At 51.6% G+C, this 23,641-nt stretch overlaps 1 protein-coding gene across 1 annotated transcript; it reads right to left on the bottom strand.

Moving 5' to 3' along the window:
• Positions 1-2,135: 2,135 nt before the first annotated feature.
• On the bottom strand, positions 2,136-19,340 carry tprg1 (tumor protein p63 regulated 1). Its single transcript, XM_047036770.1, has 6 exons — positions 19,213-19,340; positions 18,547-18,792; positions 17,668-17,759; positions 11,094-11,270; positions 4,845-4,998; positions 2,136-3,254 (listed from the first exon to the last, which is right to left on the bottom strand). Exons 2-6 carry the CDS (start codon positions 18,784-18,786, stop codon positions 3,060-3,062), a joined length of 858 nt encoding a protein of 285 aa, XP_046892726.1. The 5' UTR covers positions 18,787-18,792; positions 19,213-19,340; the 3' UTR covers positions 2,136-3,059.
• Positions 19,341-23,641: the final 4,301 nt, after the last annotated feature.

The following is a 23,641-nucleotide window of genomic DNA, read 5'->3' as shown; positions in this document are numbered from 1 at the left end:
TCAAACGTGACCTTGGAATCAACATGAATCCAGAACGTTTAACTATTAAATAAAGTTTCACAGATGATGACATGTTTTTTTTGTGTGTTGATTACTTATCCTCTGCTCTATTCTGCCCACTCTGAACAAACCTTCATTTTCGTGCCTTCCTGATTCCCGTGGGCGGGTTTGTTGCCCTCCCCTGCCTAAAGCTGCAGTGATTCCAGGCCCATAAACCGTCCACACTTACTTCCACGGCCAGCCAGCCAGCCAGCCAGCTCGCTCTCTCTCCATGGGAACCAAACAGCAACACAACAAGGCGATCTTTGGTCCACATCACATTCCTACAGTTGTAGATGTGGACAATATAAACAAACACGTTTGTACATATCCCCTTCCATATCTACATATTATCACCATCTTGATTAAAGTTTAATGGGCTAATAATAATGTTTTGAGGCGAAACACCAGAAACAGGAGGTTGTGGATGAGTACCAGCTGGATGAGGAGCATGTCTCCAGGACACTGCTTCATCCAGCCAGGATCACACTCCCATCCTCACTCCTGGGGGGGAGGGAGAGGGAAGGGAGGATGGGGGTGAGGAGGGAGGAGGGAGAGGGAAGGGAGGATGGGGGTGAGGAGGGAGGAGGGAGAGGGAAGGGAGGAGGGGGTGAGGAGGGAGGAGGGAGAGGGAAGGGAGGATGGGGGTGAGGAGGGAAGGAAGGGAGGAGAAGGTGAGGAGGGAGAGGGAAGGGAGGATGGGGGTGAGGAGGGAGGAGGGAGAGGGAAGGGAGGATGGGGGTGAGGAGGGAGGAGGGAGAGGGAAGGGAGGAGGGGGTGAGGAGGGAGGAGGGAGAGGGAAGGGAGGATGGGGGTGAGGAGGGAAGGAAGGGAGGAGAGGGTGAGGAGGGAGAGGGAAGGGAGGATGGGGGTGAGAAGGGGGGAGGGAGAGGGAAGGGAGGATGGGGGTGAGGAGGGAGGAGGGAGAGGGAAGGGAGGATGGGGGTGAGGAGGGAAGGAAGGGAGGAGGGGGTGAGGAGGGAAGGAAGGGAGGAGGGGGGTGACTTGGGAGGAGGGAGAGGGAAGGGAGGATGGGGGTGAGGAGGGAGGAGGGAGAGGGAAGGGAGGATGGGGGTGAGGAGGGAGAGGGAAGGGAGGATGGGGGTGAGGAGGGAAGGAAGGGAGGAGGGGGGTGACTTGGGAAGAGGGAGGGAAGGGAGGATGGGGGTGACTTGGGAGGAGGGAAGGGAGGGAGGAGGGGGTGACTTGGGAGGAGGGAGGGAAGGGAGGATGGGGGTGACTTGGGAGGAGGGAGAGGGAAGGGAGGATGGGGGTGAGGAGGGAGGAGGGAGAGGGAAGGGAGGATGGGGGTGAGGAGGGAGAGGGAAGGGAGGATGGGGGTGAGGAGGGAAGGAAGGGAGGAGGGGGTGACTTGGGAGGAGGGAGGGAAGGGAGGATGGGGGTGACTTGGGAGGAGGGAAGGGAGGGAGGAGGGGGTGACTTGGGAGGAGGGAGGGAAGGGAGGATGGGGGTGACTTGGGAGGAGGGAGAGGGAAGGGAGGATGGGGGTGAGGAGGGAGAGGGAAGGGAGGATGGGGGTGAGGAGGGAAGGAAGGGAGGAGGGGGTGACTTGGGAAGAGGGAGGGAAGGGAGGATGGGGGTGACTTGGGAGGAGGGAAGGGAGGGAGGAGGGGGTGACTTGGGAGGAGGGAGGGAAGGGAGGATGGGGGTGACTTGGGAGGAGGGAGAGGGAAGGGAGGATGGGGGTGAGGAGGGAAGGAAGGGAGGAGGGGGTGACTTGGGAGGAGGGAGGGAAGGGAGGATGGGGGTGACTTGGGAGGAGGGAAGGGAGGGAGGAGGGGGTGACTTGGGAGGAGGGAGGGAAGGGAGGATGGGGGTGACTTGGGAGGAGGGAGAGGGAAGGGAGGATGGGGGTGACTTGGGAGGAGGGAAGGAAGGGAAGAGGGGGTGTTAACCCCTTCTGCCCCTGCGGTTAAGACACACGATCCCTGTGCTTCATAGAGGCACATACCTCACCTTTCAGACTGAGCCGGCGGCGCTGCTGAGGTGAGCACTACTCTGGAGGAGGACGCAAAGCAGCTTAAACTGACGCCGGTGAGACCTGGGCTCAGTGTCTGGAAGCTGGGAGGAAAATATTTTCATTGTTGAGCATCCGGTTTATTGTGCACTTGTCAGTCAGAATCCAAAAGAGTGATTTCAAGAGGGAGACAAGAGGCCATCTTGTTTTAAGGGTTCATTAAGAGTGTTTCCAACATAAAAAGCAAATATGAGTTTATAACAAAGAGCAAACGCACCCCCCTCATCCAATCAAGGAAAAACACACAAAGGTGTTTATCTTTGACTGCAGAGAAGAGCCATGGATTAGATTCAAACATGACAAACAGATTGATGGTACACCTACAATTCTGGGGAAATTCCAGGGCCATGCACACTGTAATAATACACTGCTCACGATAAAACCAAACTGACACATGCACCTCCATGCTCCAGCGAGCGTCTAAGAGCTGGTGTGACAGGGATGTGCACACACAGCGATACTCTGCTTACCAAACAGCTCCATTATTACAGCGACGCCAAGGCAAACGCAAAACCACAAACGTGGTGAGGTATAGATACATATGGTTAGCTACATTCCCATGCATTAATTAAAACAAGAAAATGGGCATTTAAGTAGTTGTATGAGACATTAATGTTTTATGGAATCCCAGTTAACTTCCCGAGGAGACGACAAAGAATAAGTTACTAAAAGATTTACCATTCAAGAACTTCCAGTGCTTTGGTACAGCACATTCTAGAACAGAACGGTGAAGCACATTCTAGAACAGAACGGTGAAGCACATTCTAGAACAGAACGGTAAAGCACATTCTAGAACAGAATGGTGAAGCACATCAAGACTCAAACAAATACACCACTCCCGCGCAGCAAAATAGAAATATAACGAAAATAATTATCACTCCATTGTATTCAGTGCCAAACCAACATAAGACCCATGTGATTTGTCTTGACAGACTCTTCTCTACATGGCTGTACTTTCTGTGAACATGTTCCTGAGCAGAGATTAGAAGCCGATGTTGCCCCTGGCCAGGCAGTAGCCCAGCTTGTTCTGGTTGCCAATGATGGACATGAGGCCCACAGTGGCGTCAATGAAGAGGGTCTGGTTCAGGACCAGGACCCCGTTGGCCTTCCCAGGAACAGGCACCTTGCTGTGGGCCTCACGTGCAGCCTCCGCTAGCTGCTCCCGGAAGCCCTGGACCTGAGGAGGGAGGGAGTGGAGAGAGAGAGAGAGGGAGGGAGGGGAGGAAGTGAGAAGGCTAGGGTTACACAGGGAGTAAGTACAGCATTCAACCTCAAATCAAGAGGTGGCAGGTAAAAAAAAACCCTGTTCAGTTTATCAATTTGAAAATATGTTTCTACAGTATGCATATATAAAGACCATACTTAAAGGTAGATTCATAATTGTTTGGTGGACAAGCAGTTTACCCACTATCTAACCAACACTTGAGTCATATGAGTGTTTACCCTCTACCATCCAGTCCCCACTACACTACTGGGAGGCAGGTGTGTGTGTGTGTGTGTGTGGAATGTGTGGAATGGACCAGGCTCTATGAGATTAGACCCTCCAGTCATCCTAATGACTGGTTACATGATCTGGGAGGGGGACCTCAATAAGATTCCTCACCTGGACTGTGGACCATGTTCAAACTGTTAAACAGTTTGAAGGAGGGTGGGGAGGAGGGAGGGGGGAGAGAGGGAAGGGGCAGGAAGGTGGGAGATGGAGGGCAGGGTGGGGGTTTAGGAGTAGGGAGGTGGGAGGGAGGGGTCAGAAGTCAAGGGCTCTGTCAGAAACCTCTCTGTTGTGACTCCTAAGTTGTCTGCACTCGGCTACACAGGCCCTGCCAGGTATGTTCCTCCTTCTGAGATGTTAGCCTAGCTTAGCATAGCACAGCTCTCCCTCTTAGGTGTTAGCCTAGCTTAGCACAGCTCTCCCTCTTAGGTGTTAGCCTAGCTTAGCACAGCTCTCCTTCTGAGATGTTAGCCTAGCTTAGCATAGCACAGCTCTCCCTCTTATGTGTTAGCCTAGCTTAGCACAGCTCTCCCTCTGAGATGTTAGCCTAGCTTAGCATAGCACAGCTCTCCCTCTTAGGTGTTAGCCTAGCTTAGCATAGCACAGCTCTCCTTCTGAGGTGTTAGCCTAGCTTAGCATTGCACAGCTCTGAGGCATTAGCTTAGCACTGCCGCCCTCACTAAAGCTTGCTTAATCAAGGTTGACCGTAGCTAGTTAGCTTCGCTAGCTAGCTACTGAATGTATTAAATAAAAGCAAGAATATGTCAAAACCATTTAACTACTTTGACTGTACGGATCAGTAACCAAACCCTTACCTTCACTGGTTGTTTTTGAATGCCCCTGAAATGTGTGTGTGTGTGTGCATGTGTGTGTGTGGGGGGGATGTTGTTGTTGAAGGAAATGACTTCTGTTACACCATTAAGTGTTCCAGTAAAGAGGTGTCATCACCTGTGCCTGTATTCCATGGAAGTGATTTCTCATACACACTCATCAAGTTGGATTTGACAGTTGTGTCTTGCAGCTCGCTCACCCCCCGCTTCCCCCATACAAGATATATTTGCGATTACAACAGTCAAGTAGTGGGGGAGGGGGGGCTGTAAACTGGAATGCAAAAAAACAACAACCATTGACCGTCAAATCCTACTTTATGAGTCAATCTCCTACGTGGGTTAGGAAATACAGGGATGGGCATTTGCTAGAGCATTCGAGAGCAGCTCAAGAGGATGTGGGTTCAATTCCCCCCGGCGTGCAGCCTAGTGGTGTAGAGGAGGGACGTACATTGCAGAGCGCGGCGAGCTTGTCGCTGCTGCCCCTGACAGGGTGGCTGGTGAAGGTGCTGAAGGGGTAGTCTGTGGAGAACGGATTCCAACGAGAGCTGAAGGAGGGTTCCCTCAGACGGTCCCAGAACACACGCACGCCATCTCCCTCCCGCCTGGGGAACACACACAAACATAAGTCATATTACACAAACATACAAAGCTCCCTAACCCACAAATACATCCTCCCTTTTTATGTTCGTTCATGTTTAACTCCAAAATATCTTAATACTCCCCCCTCCTACTCCCCCCCTCCCCTACTCCCCCCCCTCCTACTCCCCCCCCCCCCCCCCCCCCCCCCCCCCCCGGGAGGCTGATTCTGCACACTGCTCTACTTGACCTTTAACCTCCATGGTAACCCACGGTAACAAAGCTAACATTCTGACAAAATGTCAGTAATGTGATGTACCTCCGGGGCAGAGCTTCATGTTTAGCAGCTCAGGGATGCTATCTGGCCACAGGGAGAACAGCTTATTCTCTCTCTCTTTCCTTTCTGCCCTTTTAAAATAAATAAATAAATAGGTTTTAATGAACATCACCTCTGGGCATGTTGTTTTCTCTAAGACTGATGAATATCAGAAGGCTCCTACTTGGATGGCAACAACGCACACACACACACACACACACAGGGCTCTAGAACCGCAAACATTCTGGAATGATGTTTGTGTAGGCCTCTATCAGTGGAACATCTTGCACAACACGTCCTGTGATCATCAATCACCTTTTAAGGTCCGATCCCAGATTTGTAAGTGCTGTAATTACAGTATGTCATACCTGCTGATGTTCAATCCCACTGGTGAAGTCAAAGGTTCAAAGGTCAAAACATTCTAAACATGATGTCACATGATGGACAGCTGTGTGTGGTGTCTACAGCTACAGTACAGCTGTTACAGTAACAGCTGTAACCCACGGTAACACCCTGGATGCTGTAACACCTTACAGCAGTGGTTCCCAACCCTGGTCCTCAGAACCCCCTGTCCTGCATGTTTTAGATGTTTCCCTGCTCCAACACACCTGATTCAAATGAATGGGTCGTTAATCCAGCTCTGCAGAAGCCTGCTTATGACCGTTCATTTGAATCAGGTGTGTTGGAGCAGGGAAACATCTAAAACATGCAGGACAGGGGGTCCCGAGGACCAGGGTTGGGAACCACTGCCTTACAGTGTCACAGTCAAGCATCCTGCCACACAACCCCCACATCTACATCTCTAACTCACTGTCTATCTTTCTCTCCCCTCTCTCTGTACATTTCTAACTTACTGTCTATATCTCTTTCCCCCCTCTCTCTACATCTCTAACTCTCTCTCTCTTTCTCTCTCTCTCTCTCTCCCCATCTCTAACTCACTGTCTATGTCTCTCTCCCCCCCTCTCTCTACATCTCTAACTCACTGTCTATGTCTCTCTCCCCCCTCTCTCTACATCTCTAACTCACTGTCTATATCTCCCCCTACAACTTCAAAAGCAATCTGTCTTTTTTCTGTGTACTTGTTACCATCACTGGTTATTTTCCATCGTGATTTGCCAGAAGTCAGACTCTGAGAATGTCTCCAGAGTGCAGCAGCAGTGGAACTAGCAGTTCTTCCTGGCTTGTAGCTGCCAGCGCTGGAGCAACACACTGTTCAGGAGCCCTTCCTGCTCAGCCCTCAGAGCTCCCCCGGGGCAGGTATTCTGCGCCTGCACACCTCCCAGAACCACATAGGAAGCACCACTAACACAGAACATCATGTTTGGATACTGCCTCGCTTTTTCCTTTCTTTTTTTTTTTGGACAAATAATGTCACAAAGGGTTTTACCGACAGCCACAGTCCCCTTGCTACCGGTTTACACAAGCACCTTCCTCATGACAATGGACCTGAACAGCGAGCTCCTCCCTTAGCACATGTCATGAGGGGGGAGGGAGGGAGGGGGAAGAGAGAGTCTTTACAAGAGCACAAAAGCACAGCCAGGGCTAAAAGACTGATTATATTTCAACCGAACGAAGGGTGAGAAGGAGGGGGGGAATCCTGTGTGCGCTTCTCTTTGTACAAGCAAAGAGCACAGCTATTAACCTAGTATAAATGAGGATATAAAAAAAGAAAAGCTCTTGAAAATTCCACAGGTAAGCTACCACCACAAGGGACCGGCCCAGACAGGCAGACTGGGATGGGCTTTCCAGCCAGAGGCCTTGGAAGTCATCCTACTGACACGCCACCACTGTGGTGGGGTTTGGACTTCAACACCAGCCCCAGGAGTCAAGTGTCCTCAACACAGACACCTCACAGGAGAAAGTGAGGAGAAAAAGAGAGGAGGAGGAGAGAGTAAGTAGGAGTGAGAAAGGAGAGTAGGAGAGAGAGACAAGAAAACAGAAAGAGAGGAGGGAGGGTGTGGAGAGAGAGAGAGAGTGGGATACAGAAAGCAAGACAGTAGAGGGAGAAACCAGAGGAGAGGCAGAAAGAGGAGTGAAATCTGGAGCAGAGTCAACACTGCTGCATGCTGGTCCCAGGAGGACGCACCCTGTGCAGGACAGGTCATCTCCTTTACATCCTGACCTTCACCAGGGGCACACACACTCACACCTGCACACTCACTCACAAACAAACACACACACACACATACACCTAACACACACACACACACTACCACACACACAGCATGCGTGCGCACGAACATCCACACACTGTATTCTTAGCTAAGCTTTAGGGCAAGCGACTAAAAATTCCTTCCCTGCACTCTGAGGGGCTGAGGACTCGTAAGTCAACACACTAGATAAACACGAGGGATGGCTTCAGCTGCCATGGCAAGTGTCCCACATTGTCTCCATGCCAACACACAAATCCCCTGATTGCTCAATAGAGCCTGAAAGTCTCCCAGCCAGTCATCCAGCATGCATCAGCCAGCACTAACCCTCATCCCCTCTCTCATCCAGCGGAATCCATATATGAAAAAGAAGGAAGAACAGGGTGATGATAAAGAAGAAGTGGAATGAGGGAGGGAGGAGGAGGGAGAAGAGAAAGGGAGGAGGAGAAGAGGGAGAAGAGGGAGGGAGGGGAGAGACAAAAGTACTAGAAGTCACACCCAGAACGATAGAATGAGAGTGAAAGAGAGGACATGATAGGGTTAGGACACATATCATGTCTTCACAACCAGTTCCAGTCATTTCTTAATGTTTGTTTCTTTAACTCCACTTTAGCTGGTAGTAAAACAGACGGCCTGAGGTCTACTGCACACTGAGACATGCAGGTGTGAACCTCTGCCCCCCGGCCCCCCGGCCCCCTCCTCCTGACCTCTCCCTGCTCATCTGGCCAGTGAAGGATCCACTAGTCTCTAAGCTAGTCTCTCTACCTCACTAGTCTCTAAGCTAGCCTCTCTACCGCGCTATTCTCTAAGCTAGCCTCTCTACCTCAATAGTATCCACTAGCCTCTCTACCTCACTAGTCTCTAAACTAGTCTCTCTACCTCAATTGTATCCACTAGTCTCTCTACCTCACTAGTCTCTAAGATAGTCTCTCTATCTCACTAGTCTCTAAGCTAGTCTCTCTACCTCACTAGTCTCTAAGCTAGCCTCTCTACCTCGCTATTCTCTAAACTAGCCTCTCTACCTCAATAGTATCCACTAGCCTCTCTACCTCACTAGTCTCTAAACTAGTCTCTCTACCTCACTAGTCTCTAAGCTAGTCTCTCTACCTCACTAGTCTCTAAGCTAGCCTCTCTACCTCGCTATTCTCTAAACTAGCCTCTCTACCTCAATAGTATCCACTAGTCTCCCTACCTCACTAGTCTCTAAGCTAGTCTCTCTACCTCAGTCTCTCCACTCTTGTGGAGGTGTTTAGGAAACGAAAGCATGTCAGCGAGCAGTTCTGATGACACCTCAGGAGGTTAATGTGTCATAGAGCGCCCTCTGCTGTTCAAATATAACTACTGCAGCTCCCCTATTCTTCTTCCTGGATTATTATAGTCAACCTAGCTCCTCTCCTCTCTTCCCTACTAACTCCTGTCTCCTCCTCTCCTACCGCCCCACCTTCTCACAGCTACACTAACTAGGGCCAGGGGAGAACAGGAGAACGACCATTTATCATTTTCCAAACTCTACAAACATCTCTCTCCACTCCTGGTGGGGTTGCTTTGAATGTTCTCAGCAGGTTTGAGGTAGCTGACTGGGGAGGAGACACACAGTAATTACCTTGTCTAGACAGTTTGGAAAGAAGGCACTTCTCCAAAACACTTCACCTCTCTCCCCATCTCCCTCTCTCACTCCCTTTATATCCCTCACTCTCCTCACTATCCCTCTCTACCTCTCTCCATTTTCTCTCTCTCTGTCTTCCTTGCTCTCGCTCTCTCTCTATTCTCCCTGAAACAGAAATGTACTGTATACAAAACTTTGCTCATAAAGTTGTGTCTGGAGAAAACTTGAGATGAAAAGGCCCTCTCTCTCTTCCCGTTAAACGCCTGTTCCCCACATCTAACAGACCCATTCAGCTGGTGAGGCTGTGTTGTTTCTCTGCCTGCCCTCTGAGGCAACAGTGTGTGTGTGTGCTAGCTCAACACTAAGTGGAGCCAGTGGTCCTTCATGAACCTGCCATACCACAGACACACACACACAGACACGTCATACACCAGAGGCTTATTGAATTATGAGAGAAACACACAGTCACTTGTAAATGATACACGTTAGTTGGTCTGCTGTCACCAACACCTGTGTGCAGGAAAATGTTTGTGATATCTGGCTACAGCCTTGTTCCAGTTGTGGAACCAGAGCCAGGGAAAAGATTTTCAAAACGAGCACATCGTGATCTGCTGTTGCTTATTACTGTTAACTAAAGAGAGAGTCTCTTGGAGAACAGTCCTCAAGTTCTGTCATCTTCAGCCTCGCACCGCGAAACGAAAACACTGATGATTTCAGCACTCTCTCTCTCTCGTGATGTTACTTAATTAACTGAGAGAGAAGGAGAGAGAGAAGGAGAGAGAGAGAAGCAGAGAGAGAGAGAAGCAGAGAGAGAGAGAGATGGGATGAGGGTCTTTTCTTTTGGGAAGCTGGTTTTCTACTGTTGGACTCCAGGGTGATTGTCACTGGCGTTTTATTTATAATTGAATATAATGCTCACAGATCAGGCCCCCAGTACAGGCCTGCCTGCACTGAGTGCTTTATGGAGCGTTACATTTTATTCATCAAATTAGTTTTCCTTGGATTGGTGTCCCCTGAGCCAGCTTTAAAAGGTTTGGATGAAAGAACTACATTCATTTCAGCCACTAATCAGTTATACTGGAGTGCAGTTCCAGAGCTCTCCTACTGACAGCTTCACCCTCCCCGCCCGGTAAAAAGCTTTCCTCTCCGCCCTGCCTCACTCCAGCCCAGCCACTTTCCCTCCACCACGCACAACCCACTCCTCCCTGCCACCAGCAAAGTCTCATTTAATTGTAATAACTGACACCTCCAACAGCTAATACCCCGAGTGTTAATCATTCATGGCGTTATGAAGAATGCATTAGGATGTGGACTGGAAGACAGGCGGACGCAGGACTCTGTCGGAGGGTGCTTGGGGAAAAGTTGTGGCAAGGCTTTCCAGGACACACTGCTGTAGCTTAGTGGTTAGAGTATTTGACTACAGAAGTCGCTGGTTCAATTTCCTCTAAGTATGTCGCAGGATAAAAGCTGATTGAACATGTCATGCTGGCAGGTGTGTAACAGTGTTTGGGTGTTCAGGGAACAATCACTCATTCTTCTGAAGAGGAACTGTACCAAGTTGATTTACATGACATGATCTAGGCAAAACAGTTGAGAGAATTTGCGTGTCAAATCTCCAAGAGGACGTAAACTTTTAAAGGAGAGAAAGGCCCAGAGTCCTGGGAGGAGGAGAGGAGGAGGAGAGGAGGAGAAGAGGAGAGGTGGAGGAGAAGAGGGGATGAGAGGAGGAGAGGTGGAAGGGATGACAGGAGGAGGAGAAGTGGAGGAGGAGAGGTGGAGGGGATGAGAGGGAGGGGATGAGAGGAGGGGATGGGAGGAGGGGATGGGAGGAGGGGAAGGGATAAGGGGAGGGGATGAGGGGAGGGGATGATGTTGTGAGAGGAGGGGATGAGGGGAGGGGATGAGAGGAGGGGATGAGAGGAGGGGATGAGAGGAGGTGATGGGAGGAGGGGATGAGGGGAGGGGATGAGAGGAGGGGATGAGGGGAGGGGATGAGAGGAGGGGATGAGAGGAGGCAATGAGAGGAGGGGATGAGAGGAGGGGACTCACGAGATGAGGGAGCGGGGTGGGAAGGTGAAGTTGCCGTGGGCGATGCGGTCGACAAAGTTGAGAGGGATCCTCTGGATGGTGTCACAGTTCAGCATGACGAAGTCGTACTTACAGACCAGGAGAGAACCCTCTGTGATCAGCACCAAGCGCTCCTTCTCATTGTTCCAGTGGTCCACCCTGCAGACACACACACACACACACTGAGACCATGACAAGACACACCCACCCTGCAGTGTAAGTGTAAGCAGCTTTCGCAGCCTCACAGACAAAACCCAAACTTCACACTTTCCAGTCAGCAGAACAGTGGGACAAACACAAACTGTTGCGACGCGTTCCGTTTAACCAGACAACAGCACTCCGCCACACACACGACAGCAGGAACTGCTTTTGAAATGCTGCTTTGATTCATAAGACGCCCTGGAAAAACAAAGTCCCCGTATAGATGCGCTACAGATTCCTTAAATTCAACACCAAGAGCAGCACAAATACAGAGTTTAGAAATGCACACGGCCCAAAAATGAGCTCTCTTTTCATAAAACCTGTTAAACGAGTCTCTCTTTTCCCTCTATTAAACATGCAGAGGAATTTCTCCGTCTTAGAGGGTGAGAGTGATGGAACGTTGCCCTGGGCACGGCCTACGGTGGATGAAGACGTTTGTTACCAGCTTGTATATTTTGACATCTTTAACCGAACTCTATACGAGGTTATTTTGAGTAAAGACAAAAAGCATGTATAGCCCAGTCACTCAATTATGTACATACTGGAAAAGCTTCCTAATTTCAAGAAATGCCCCTGGCAATGTTCATCCAATATGCATGCAAGCATCTCTGGGTCCCAAATGTTATATCAACAAGAAGAAAAAAAAAAATGAAAAAGCAGTTGGAAAACTGTGTCACCAAGACATCAGCCAGGCTGAATCTAAATGACAGCTTGGAACGGAGACCCCAGACCTACACAGTCGCCAAATCCCCAAACACGAGTTTACTGGGTGTAAAACTAAATCATAGGCCGTTTTAAACCCGATTGTCCATTTCCTTGGAGATGCACATGCATTAAGGACAGCTCTAAGGCACAGACACACACACACAAGCGCGCGCACAGATAACACAAGGAGAGGGTTTCAGAGCCAGCAGTGCAGGCCGCAGATGAAAGGTGTGGACGAGAGGTTGAGTCACCTGCCCGGAGGGCTGGGGTCACGAGGGGGACGCTGGGGTCACGAGGGGGACGCTGGGTTCACATCCCGGGCACACGCAGGTGGGAGGCTGGGGGCCCTCCCCCTTCTGACTGACCCCACCCCCCTTCTCTACCCTCAACATGCAAACCCCCCTGATCTCCCCCTCTATGTCTTGTCACCCCCCCCCCCCCCCCCCCCCATCCCCTTCAGGGGTTAAGCTCAGTGCCACGCTGCCAACATCACACCTCACTTTACCAAACGTTTTCTCCCTCAACTAGGCAGATTCCGTTAATGTTTGTTGTGAAAAGAAACTGAAATCCCAGTTGTGACAGCGTGAAATGAAAGTGAAACCCCAGTGGTGACAGCATTGTACCAGGAGCTTTGACTGTGTTGTGTTTGGTCTGGAAGGTTTAGGAGGCTGAAGTGGTCTATGTTCTCCAGAGCAGTGGTCTTCAACCCTGGTCCTCGGGACCCCCTGTCCTGCATGTTTTAGATGTTTCCCTGCTCCAACACACCTGATTCAAAATGAATGGTGGTCATTAGAATCAGGTGTGTTGGAAGTGACTGAGCCATTACCAAGCTCTGACAATGAGCCTTTCATTTGGGTCAGGTGTCAGGGAAGAAGAGGGAAACATCTAAAACTTCGAGGCAGGGGGTCCCTGAGGACCAGGGTTGAAGACCACTACTTTAGCAGACTACCCTGAACGCTTCCCATCTTCTACCCTATGCTGTTAAGACAAACCCAGCCTGGCCCAGGGTGCATAACCCCAGCTGACCTGCTCTGCTCTGCTTCTCCCTCCCCCCTTCCTCCCATACCGCTGTCACCAACTATCGCATAAACTTCCTCCTGTTTGCAGCATACGGCTGCTCCCAGCGCCACGCTGCGAAGTAGCTGCCACTGTGTCATTGTGTGGAGTGGAGACCGTGCAGAAGAAGGATGTTTTATTCATGGTCTCGTGGCCCGGCCCTGTTCCCTGAAAGCCTGTGCCAATCACAGGGTCTTGGAGAAGCAAGCCAGCTTGCTAAATGTCCTCAAGCAGGTTCATTTTGTTGCATGTTCCTTTTCGTTATATCATCTCCTATAACTTTAACTTCTTTACATAAAACAAGGAAATGAGCAAATCTACAACGACAACTCTTTGAAAGTTTAGTGAGGTCTGGATGATTTGCCCTCGCGTACAGTACACTCCAGAGTACGGTAGCAAACAAAACATCACCGTTAAACAGTAGATAGGTACAAAGCGCTCAGTAAGAACGAACTGGAAGAAAAGGTTGTGATCAGATTTCTTTGAAGCCGATTTCAAGAAATCGGCTCCCCCTCCTTGAGTCACCACCTTACCGCGGTGGAGGGGTTTGCGTGTCCTAGTGATCCTGGAAGCTATGTTGTCGGGGGCTTCATGCCCCTGGTAGGGTCACCCAAGGCAAACAGGTTCCAGGTGAAAGACCAGACAAAGCGTGGCTCAAAAAACCAACCATGAAGAAATACAACAATGGTTCTCAGTTGCCCCTGCCCGGAAGCGGGTCACCGGGGCCCCCCCCTGGAGCCAGGCCTGGGGGTGGGGCTCGATGGCGAGCGCCTGGTGGCCGGGCCTTTTCCCATGGGGCCCGGTCGGGCACAGCCGAAGAGACAACGTGGGACCCTCTTCCAGTGGGCTCACCATCCGCAGGAGGGGTCATGGGGGTCGGGTGCAGTGTGAGACGGGCGGCGGCCGAAGGCGGGGGCCTTGGCGGTCCGATCCTCGGCTGCAAAAGCTAGCTTTAGGGACGTGGAACGTCACCTCGCTGGCGGGAAAGGAGCCTGAGCTGGTGCGCAAGGTAGAGAGTTTCCGGCTAGATATAGTCGGCCTCGCCTCGACGCACAGCGTAGGCTCCGGAACCAGTCTCCTTGAGAGGGGCTGGACTCTCTTCCACTCTGGAGTTGCCCTTGGTGAGAGGCGTCGAGCTGGGGTGGGAATACTGGTTTCCCCTCGGTTCGGCGCCTGTACATTGGGGTTCACCCCGGTGGACGAGAGGGTAGCCTCCCTCCGCCTTCGGGTGGGGGGACGGGTCCTCACTGTCGTTTGTGCTTATGCACCAAACGGCAGCTCAGAGTACCCACCCTTTTTGGAGTCTCTGGGGGGGGTGCTGGAAAGCGCTCCTCCCGGGGATTCCCTCGTCCTCCTGGGGGACTTCAATGCTCATGTGGGCAATGACAGTGAGACCTGGAGGGGCGTGATTGGGAGGAACGGCCCCCCCGATCTGAACCCGAGTGGTGTTTTGTTGTTGGACTTCTGTGCTAGACACGGTTTGTCCATAACGAACACCATGTTCAAGCATAAGGGTGTCCACATGTGCACCTGGCACCAGGACACCCGAGGTCTCAGTTCGATGATCGACTTTGTAGTCGTGTCATCGGACTTGGGGCCGCATGTCTTGGACACTCGGGTGAGGAGAGGGGCGGAGCTGTCAACTGATCACCACCTGGTGGTGAGTTGGCTTCGATGGTGGGGGAGGACGCCGGTCAGGCCTGGCAGGCCCAAACGAAATGTGAGGGTCTGCTGGGAACGTCTGGCGGAACCCTCTGTCAGAAGGAGCTTCAACTCCCACCTCCGGGAGAGCTTCAATCATGTCTCGGGGGGGGCCGGGGACATTGAGTCCGAATGGGCCATGTTCCGGGCCTCCATTGTTGAAGCGGCTGACCGGAGCTGTGGCCGCAGGGCGGTCGGTGCATGTCGCGGCGGTAACCCTCGGACCCGGTGGTGGACTCCGGAGGTGAGGGATGCTGTCAAGCTGAAGAAGGAGGCCTATCGGACTTTATTGGCTGGTAGGACTCCAGAGGCAGCTGATGTGTACCGGCAGGCCAAGCGGAACGCGGCTTTGGCGGTCGCGGAGGCAAAAACCCGGGCATGGGAGGAGTTCGGCGAGGCCATGGAGAATGACTTCCGAATGGCTTCAAAAAGGTTCTGGACCACCATCCGGCGGCTCAGGAGGGGGAAGCAGTGCTCTGTCAACACTGTATACGGTGGGGATGGTGCGCTGCTGACCTCGACGGGGGACGTCCTGGATCGGTGGAAGGAATACTTTGAAGACCTCCTTAATTCCACCAACACGCTTTCCGACGTGGAGGCAGAGTCTGGGGACATCGGGGGGGGCCCTTCTATCTCTGGGGCTGAGGTCGCCGAGGTGGTTGAAAAGCTCCGCGGTGGCAGGGCCCCTGGGGTGGATGAGGTCCGCCCGGAGTTCCTTAAGGCTCTGGATGTTGTAGGGCTGTCTTGGTTGACACGACTCTGCAACATCGCGTGGACATCGGGGACAGTGCCTCTGGACTGGCAGACCGGGGTGGTGGTTCCCCTCTTTAAAAAGGGGGACCGGAGGGTGTGCTCCAACTTTAGGGGGATCACACTCCTCAGCCTCCCTGGGAAAGTCTATTCAGGGGTCCTGGAGAGGAGGGTCCGTCGGATTGTCGAACCTCGGATTCAGGAGGAGCAATGTGGTTTTCGTCCTGGCCGTGGAACAGTGGACCAGCTTTATACCCTTCGCGGAGTCCTGGAGGGTACATGGGAGTTCGCCCAACCAGTCTACACATGTTTTGTGGATTTGGAAAAGGCGTTCGACCGTGTCCCTCGGGGGCTCATGTGGGGGGTGCTCCGAGAGTACGGGGTACCGGATTTCCTGATCGGGGCTGTCCGGTCCCTGTACGACCGGTGCCAGAGTTTGGTCCGCATTGCCGGTAGTAAGTCGAACTTGTTTCCGGTGAGGGTTGGACTCCGCCAGGGCTGCCCTATGTCACCGATTCTGTTCATTACTTATATGGACAGAATTTCTAGGCGCAGCCAGGGTGTTGAGGGGGTCCGGTTTGGTGACCTCAGGATCGGGTCGCTGCTTTTTGCGGATGTTGTGGTCCTGTTGGCTTCATCGGGCCGTGACCTTCAGCTCTCACTGGAGCGGTTCGCAACCGAATGTGAAGCGGCTGGGATGCGAATCAGCACCTCCAAATCTGAGGCCATGGTAATCGACCGGAAAAGGGTGGAGTGCCATCTCCGGGTCGGGGAGGAGATCCTGAACCAAGCGGAGGAGTTCAAGTATCTCGGGGTCTTGTTCACGAGTGAGGGAAGAATGGAGCGCGAGGTCGACAGGCGGATCGTTGCGGCGTCCGCAGTGATGCGGGCTCTGCATCGGTCCGTCGTGGTGAAGAAGGAGCTGAGTCGAAAGGCGAAGCTCTCTATTTACCAGTCGATCTACGTTCCTACCCTCACCTATGGTCACGAACTATGGGTAGTGACCGAAAGAACGAGATCGCGAATACAAGCGGCCGAAATGAGCTTTCTCCGCAGGGTGTCCGGGCTCTCCCTTAGAGATAGGGTGAGAAGCTCGGTCATCCGGGAAGGGCTCAGAGTAGAACCGCTGCTCCTCCGCGTCGAGAGGAGCCAGCTGAGGTGGCTCGGGCATCTGATTAGGATGCCTCCTGGACGCCTCCCTGGTGAGGTGTTCCGGGCACGTCCCACTGGGAAGAGGCCCCGGGGAAGACCCAGGACACGCTGAAGGGACTATGTCTCTCGGCTGGCCTGGGAACACCTTGGGGTCCCCCAGGAAGAGCTGGCGAAAGTGGCCGGGGGGAGGGAAGTCTGGGCCTCCCTGCTTAGGTCGCTGCCCCCGCGACCCGATCCCCGGACAAGCTGCAGATGACGACGACGACGACGACGACAACACGTCCCAGCACAGAGCCTCTCTCAGAACCTCTCTCTCTCCTCAGAGGAAGAGAACCTCTCTCTCTCCTCAGATGAACAGAACCTCTCAGAACCTCTCTCTCTCCTCAGATGAACAGAGCCTCTCTCAGAACCTCTCTCTCCTCAGAGGAACAGAACCTCTCTCTCTCCTCAGATGACCAGAACCTCTCAGAACGTCTCTCTCTCTCCTCAGATGAACAGAACCTCTCAGAACCTCTTTCTCTCTCCTCAGATGAACAGAACCTCTCTCTCTGCTCAGACGACTAGAACCTCTCTCAGAACCTCTCTCTCTCTGCTCAGACGAACAGAACCTCTCTCAGCACCTCTCTCTCTCCTCAGACGAACAAAACCTCTCTCAGAACCTCTCTCCCTCAGACAAACAGAATCTCTCTCAGAACATCTCTTTGCTCAGACAAACAGAACATCTCTCAGAACCTCTCTCCCTCAGACAAACAGAATCTCTCTCAGAACATCTCTTTGCTCAGACAAACAGAACATCTCTCAGAACCTCTCTCCCTCAGACAAACAGAACCTCTCTCAGAACCTCTCTCTCCTCAGACAAACAGAACCTCTCTCAGAACCTTTCTCTCTGCTCAGACGAACAAAACCTCTCAGAACCTTTCTCTCTGTGCAAGAAGGCACATTACATATTAAAGGTATTATTGTCATTATTATGATTAACAGTCTTGCTTACTCAGCCAGTAGCCAGGTGCTGAGGACTTTTCCATCCACCTGCTGATCCACCAGACCCCTAACGTCCTCCACAGCCTGGTCCAGGGTTCCGGGCTGGGGAAAGAGGAGACACATCAGTATAAGGAACCAGGAACCAGGGAAGCAGGAAAGTAACTTTCGTTATACATAGGTGGGACACTTTTTAAATAATGAATTTTTATACATTAACTCTCAGCTTCAGCAACGCGACACTTCCCCTGGCTCATGTCTCTGGACTCAGGTATAGCGCTAGAACGTGCTAGATTCCGCTGACAACGCTTGCGACATGTCCGTGAGAGGACAGATTAATTGATTTAGTTTAGGAGTGTCTGGCTGGCTTGACGGCTGATTAAACACAGTAATATTTACCGTGGGCGGGGAGGCGGACTGAGGGGCAGCTAATCTCTGGGGGTTTTGCGCTGCTACAACTGCCAGAGGTGTAAATAACCGTGACGTTGCGGATCATTATAAAATAATCTCAAATCTGGCCATCGGACCCAGTAGATTTTCCTCTACACAATGAGCCTAATTAATTTCAGAATGTAATTAAATGCATCGTTGTGCCTTTATCTTCTCTATATGACATAATCACAAATAGAAAAATGTGTTTCTTTATACTTTTGAACATTGATTTGTACTATTTACGTTGGATTAATAGGTGTGTTGAGGATGAGCGCAATGCTGACCAAACAATACTGTCAAAAAACTGGGATACAAAAAAGAGAAAAACAGACACAAAAGACTGCTTCAGCAGAACTGTCAGATTGTGGGATTTCTGAGATATGGCGTTGCCACTTTGACCGAATCACAATAATAGCGCAAGGCCCGGCGCCCCGGTAATAAAGAGTGCGTGAGTCATTACCCTCAAGACAAAAAACCTCTTCAGTTTGAACTGGTTCACTGCTGACGTCCACTGATTCTCTTTCGACTGGGCGCTAGGCGGCTTGGCGGGTCCCGCGCTCTCGGGAGACTGAAGCGCCGGTGAACTCGGTTCAGCTGCAGCCGGTTGAACGGGAGTGGGAGCGGGGTCAGTTGAGGCTGACCCTGGTGCTTGTTGATCCAGCTCAACGGCCTTGAACGTGTCTTCTTCTGCCTCCGACATCCTTGCCTGTTATCAAAGCAACCACAAGAGCTACTTCGTTTAACCATCACTAGGCAACACTGTAGGCTGTAGGCCTGTTTGACCATGACAGGCTAAAGCGCACGGCGAAGTTTAGTAATTGTATTGCTTCCTACCTAATACTAGCCTACTTACACTTGGGATATTTAACAGTAGGTCTAGCTAGACTTAGGCGTATTTGAGAGGGATCATTTCATAATAGTGTAGCATATGCAACAAATTGAACACTTATTTCCTGGACTACTCTGCCTACAATGATTTGGGAGGAAACTGCAACTAGATTGTTTATGTCAAAAACTAGCAAGAACTATGGTTTCTTATAGTTAGGTTGCCCCAAAACGTTTCTACTCTCTAAATTCACGTTTCATGACGAACTCTAGTTGAACCGACACAGGGTTTTCTTCTTACCTGGGGGTTGTTTGCCTTTAGGACTTGTAGCCTGATGTCGTTTTCGGTCAAATAAAATGTTTAGTACAGCGGGAGACAGGCATGCGGCAGGTGCGCGAGGGATTCTGCTACTTCCTTATTCCGCAGACAAGCCCGTAATTTTTTTAGGGCGTTGTGCTAACAAGTCACATCCACTAACTGAAATCCATTCCAATAACCGTGTTGACAAACTATGTTATGAGAAAGTCAAGAGCCGGTTAAATGGTTAGTTGGCATATGGAATTCAATCAATCTAGCAGGGATCTAACGCTGTGAAGAATCACCGTAATTGTCTATTTGAGCCTCCAGTGTGTATTCGAATTTCAAACTACTATGTATTAAACACCCAAATTGAAAGGTTATCTTCTTAATATTGACTGATTTACTTCCCCGGTGTTCTACATAATTTCACCGTTAGGCAAGACGGTTCTCTAGGGTTTAGGCCAACTGACACGCTATGACAAATGCATAAACAATGCACCGTGGTTTCACAGAGCTATGCTTGTAAGATAAATATGTTTGCTTTGCTTTTCCCTTTTCAAGCTAAAATGTTCCCACTTTGATGTCTCTGCTTAAAATACCAATATTTCATGCTCATGGGTTTAACTGGACCCATAATATATCAAACAATTAGGTGAGTGGGACGGAGAGGATTGTTTGGAGTGAATTATATTCTCCCTCCCGCAATGCCGTGAATAGCTTTCGCTGTAAGCCTCACTCTTCTCCCGGGCTAATCGTTTCTGACACCGCGTGCAAGAGGGCCACCCATTCCCCTGCGCAGTTCTTTGAATGAGCTATTCAAAAGGTTTTCTGGAAGTTTAAAACGAATCTACTTGTAATCCTGAGCCGCCAAAAACGCGCTGACAGCTCTGTGAAGAAGCTTTTCAGTGTGGAGGGGTTTCTTCTATAGCTACGCCCCCGCAGCAGGGGTCTCAGATGAGTAACATACAGCTTGAACTCCCAGCGGTAGAGACGCTCTCTCTAAACCTGTCGCACACGCATCTGGTTTAAAGTCAGCTGTCTTGTAATGACATCTCATTACTCGGGAGAAACGGCCAGTCCTAGTTCAATAATTAAATTCCTGGAATACTGACACTAACCTATCCTAATAATGGTCAAAGAGGACGGTTAACGATCATTTATTATTAAAAGATCGCCTTGAAATAAAGTAGAATGACGCTAAAATATACGCTTGATAAATATATGTATTAACTGATCAGGACATCATGTTAAAGTAGGTCGTTTTGTGTAAGTTTTTCAACATGACAGGAAATGACAACACTGCATGTTTTTATGCAAAAGCTCTGAACTTAACAGACCTCTAGTCGACAAGGGCATCATCTCATCCGGCGAGGCAAGGATAAGAATAATCTATAATGCTCTATCTGGGCCAAGTGATCAACGCCGCAGAACTGGAATTTACCGGATCAGCCGAGATGTGGATTAGGCTGTGGAAACTTTGCGATTTGAGGCACGAGCAGCCATAGCACAGTTGAACGATCATCTGTAATATACACACTGGACCATTCACCTGCCATCTGGGCGCTGGGAGAGGTTAGACGTAAGACAAATCACATCCCGTCAGCATCGACGCACAACCTGCACATGTGGGTAAACAAACTTAATCTATCTGGATTAACCATTTTATTCCGGGAAATAAAATACTAACCATCATATATGCTCTAGGACAATACAAAAAAACAACACGAGTAACTAGAGCACCACAGTGACCACCACTGTAGTCTGTAGGACCTTCACACACACACCCTGAGTGTTTAGGATGTTAGTGATGTATTGTGGACACAAATCCCTATGCCGTACTGTAGTACTGAAGTCATGTAACCCTCATGACCACTCTACACACTCTAACAAGGCCACAGCCAGCTCCTGGCATTGTTACTGCAAGAGAGAGAGTGTGAGAGTGCAAGAGAGACGGAGAGAGAGTGCAAGAGAAAGGGAGAAAGAGAGAGGGAGATTCAATTATGCCTGTATATTGTGTTTATCCACATCCAGAACAGCCTAATTTAACTCCCCCAACACAGGCAGGCGGATCAGCAGATGTCACACAGCTCTCATCGCCCTCAGGGCAACCACCTCCATGATCTGTGTGTGTTTACATACACAGAGTGCGTGTGTGTGTTTATACATGACTGTAAGTGTGTTTATATATAGTATGACTGTGTGCGAGTGTATTTGTGTGTACATTGGGTTGCTGAGGCGTAGCAACACTGACATCTTTTTTTTTTCTCCGCTGGGCCCGTGAGTAATGCCTGGACCGGGGCGGAGGAGATGGGGGAGGGACAGGAGGGTTCATTAACCCAGCTGAAGCTTGATGAGCCGTGATCCTCCGAGCCTCCTACGTCCCCAGGAAGCCGGGCTGCAGCCCCTGATGCTGGGGGCTGGAGGATCTGGGGGCTGGAGGATCTGGGGGCTGGAGGATCTGGGGGCTGGAGGATCTGGGGGCTGGGGGATCTGGGGGCTGGAGGATCTGGGGGCTGGAGGATCTGGGGGCTGGAGGATCTGGGGGCTGGGGGATCTGGGGGCTGGAGGATCTGGGGGCTGGAGGATCTGGGGGATCTGGGGGCTGGAGGATCTGGGGGCTGGAGGATCTGGGGGCTGGAGGATCTGGGGGATCTGGGGGCTGGAGGATCTGGGGGCTGGAGGATCTGGGGGATCTGGGGGCTGGGTGAGCTGGGGGCTGGAGGATCTGGGGGTTGGGGGCTGGGTGAGTTGGGGGCTGGAGGATCTGGGGGCTGGGTGATCTGGGGGCTGGGGGATCTGGGGGCTGGAGGATCTTGGGGCTGGAGGATCTGGGGGCTGGAGGAGCTGGGGGCTGGAGGATCTGGGGGCTGGAGGAGCTGGGGGCTGGAGGATCTGGGGGCTGGATGATCTGGGGGCTGGAGGAGCTGGGGGCTGGAGGAGCTGGAGGGGCTGGGGGCTGGAGGATCTGGGGGCTGGAGGATCTGGGGGCTGGGGGAGCTGGGGGATAGAGGAGATGGGGGATCTGGGGGCTGGAGGATCTGGGGGCTGGAGGATCTGGGGGCTGGGGGATCTGGGGGCTGGAGGATCTGGGGGCTGGAGGATCTGGGGGATCTGGGGGCTGGAGGATCTGGGGGCTGGAGGATCTGGGGGCTGGAGGATCTGGGGGCTGGAGGATCTGGGGGATCTGGGGGCTGGGTGAGCTGGGGGCTGGAGGATCTGGGGGCTGGGGGCTGGGTGAGCTGGGGGCTGGAGGATCTGGGGGCTGGGTGATCTGGGGGCTGGGGGATCTGGGGGCTGGAGGATCTTGGGGCTGGAGGATCTGGGGGCTGGAGGAGCTGGGGGCTGGAGGATCTGGGGGCTGGAGGATCTGGGGGCTGGAGGATCTGGGGGCTGGAGGATCTGGGGGCTGGGGGATCCGGGGGCTTGAGGGGAGCTGGGGGCTGGAGGTCCAGGCCTGGGAACAACTCCCAACATTTTAGGATTCAAATAGTTGTTCAAATAGATGTAGAGAATTTGGAGATGTCAAAAACATCTCCCTCATCACTCGGATGTTTCTCAGCGACCGTGAACTTCCAAGAGGGTAAGAGGGGTCTCCAGAGTCGACCTCACATCCCTCTGATAACAACAGAGATGGTCACGTGTGGTCGGGTAAACAGCAAAAGTATACTTTCTGACCGCAAGCTGACCTCGTTGTTTACAGTCTGGAAGGAAAACTTCCAGGTGATCACCGCCGACGGTCATCGACAAACGGTTCCACTTGACCTTGACCGCTGTGGTTGGGCGGGGGGAGGGGAGGCCTGTCGACAGGGATCAGACACGGTTCACTGTCGGGGTCGGACGTGGGGTTTCAGGTAAACACGATGCACACCGGACCTAGCAACCGGTAACCATCTCTCTCTGAGGACTTCAATACAACCAGACGTTTTTCTGGAACACCGACTCATCAGACACACAGGATACAATTGAAGTTTCATCATGAAAAGTCGGAAATAACCCATTGAGGAAGAGCGAAGCGCATTCTTTGCCCCCGTTCATCACTGGGGACTGAGTTACAATGTCCTCGTTTAGCAGATGCTTTTATCATAGGCGATGTACGCGGGGGGGGTCTGAACCGTGATCCGCAGTCCAATGCACCTTCACTGAGCTATACCCTCCCTATCAAAACGTCTGTTAAATGGATCTGCTGCACATGAGTGTCTCCTCTCAGGAGACATGCTCTTAGCTGCTCACTCCCCAGACATGAATCCACCTCAGACAGCTACGCAGTTTTCAGAAGAACAGCAGCTCAGAAAATATTAGGATTTATCACAGGTGGTATTACAGGTTAGATCATTTATTCTAGGTTTAGGCAGGTCGCTAGGACAAAGTCAAAAGGAGCAGGGCCGAAGACTTCCAAACGTACCAGAACTTGTTACAAATATCAATACAT

Source organism: Hypomesus transpacificus, chromosome 16 (assembly GCF_021917145.1).
Source record: "Hypomesus transpacificus isolate Combined female chromosome 16, fHypTra1, whole genome shotgun sequence".
NCBI lineage: Eukaryota > Metazoa > Chordata > Actinopteri > Osmeriformes > Osmeridae > Hypomesus > Hypomesus transpacificus.
This window is presented reverse-complemented; position numbering and strand designations above follow the sequence as displayed.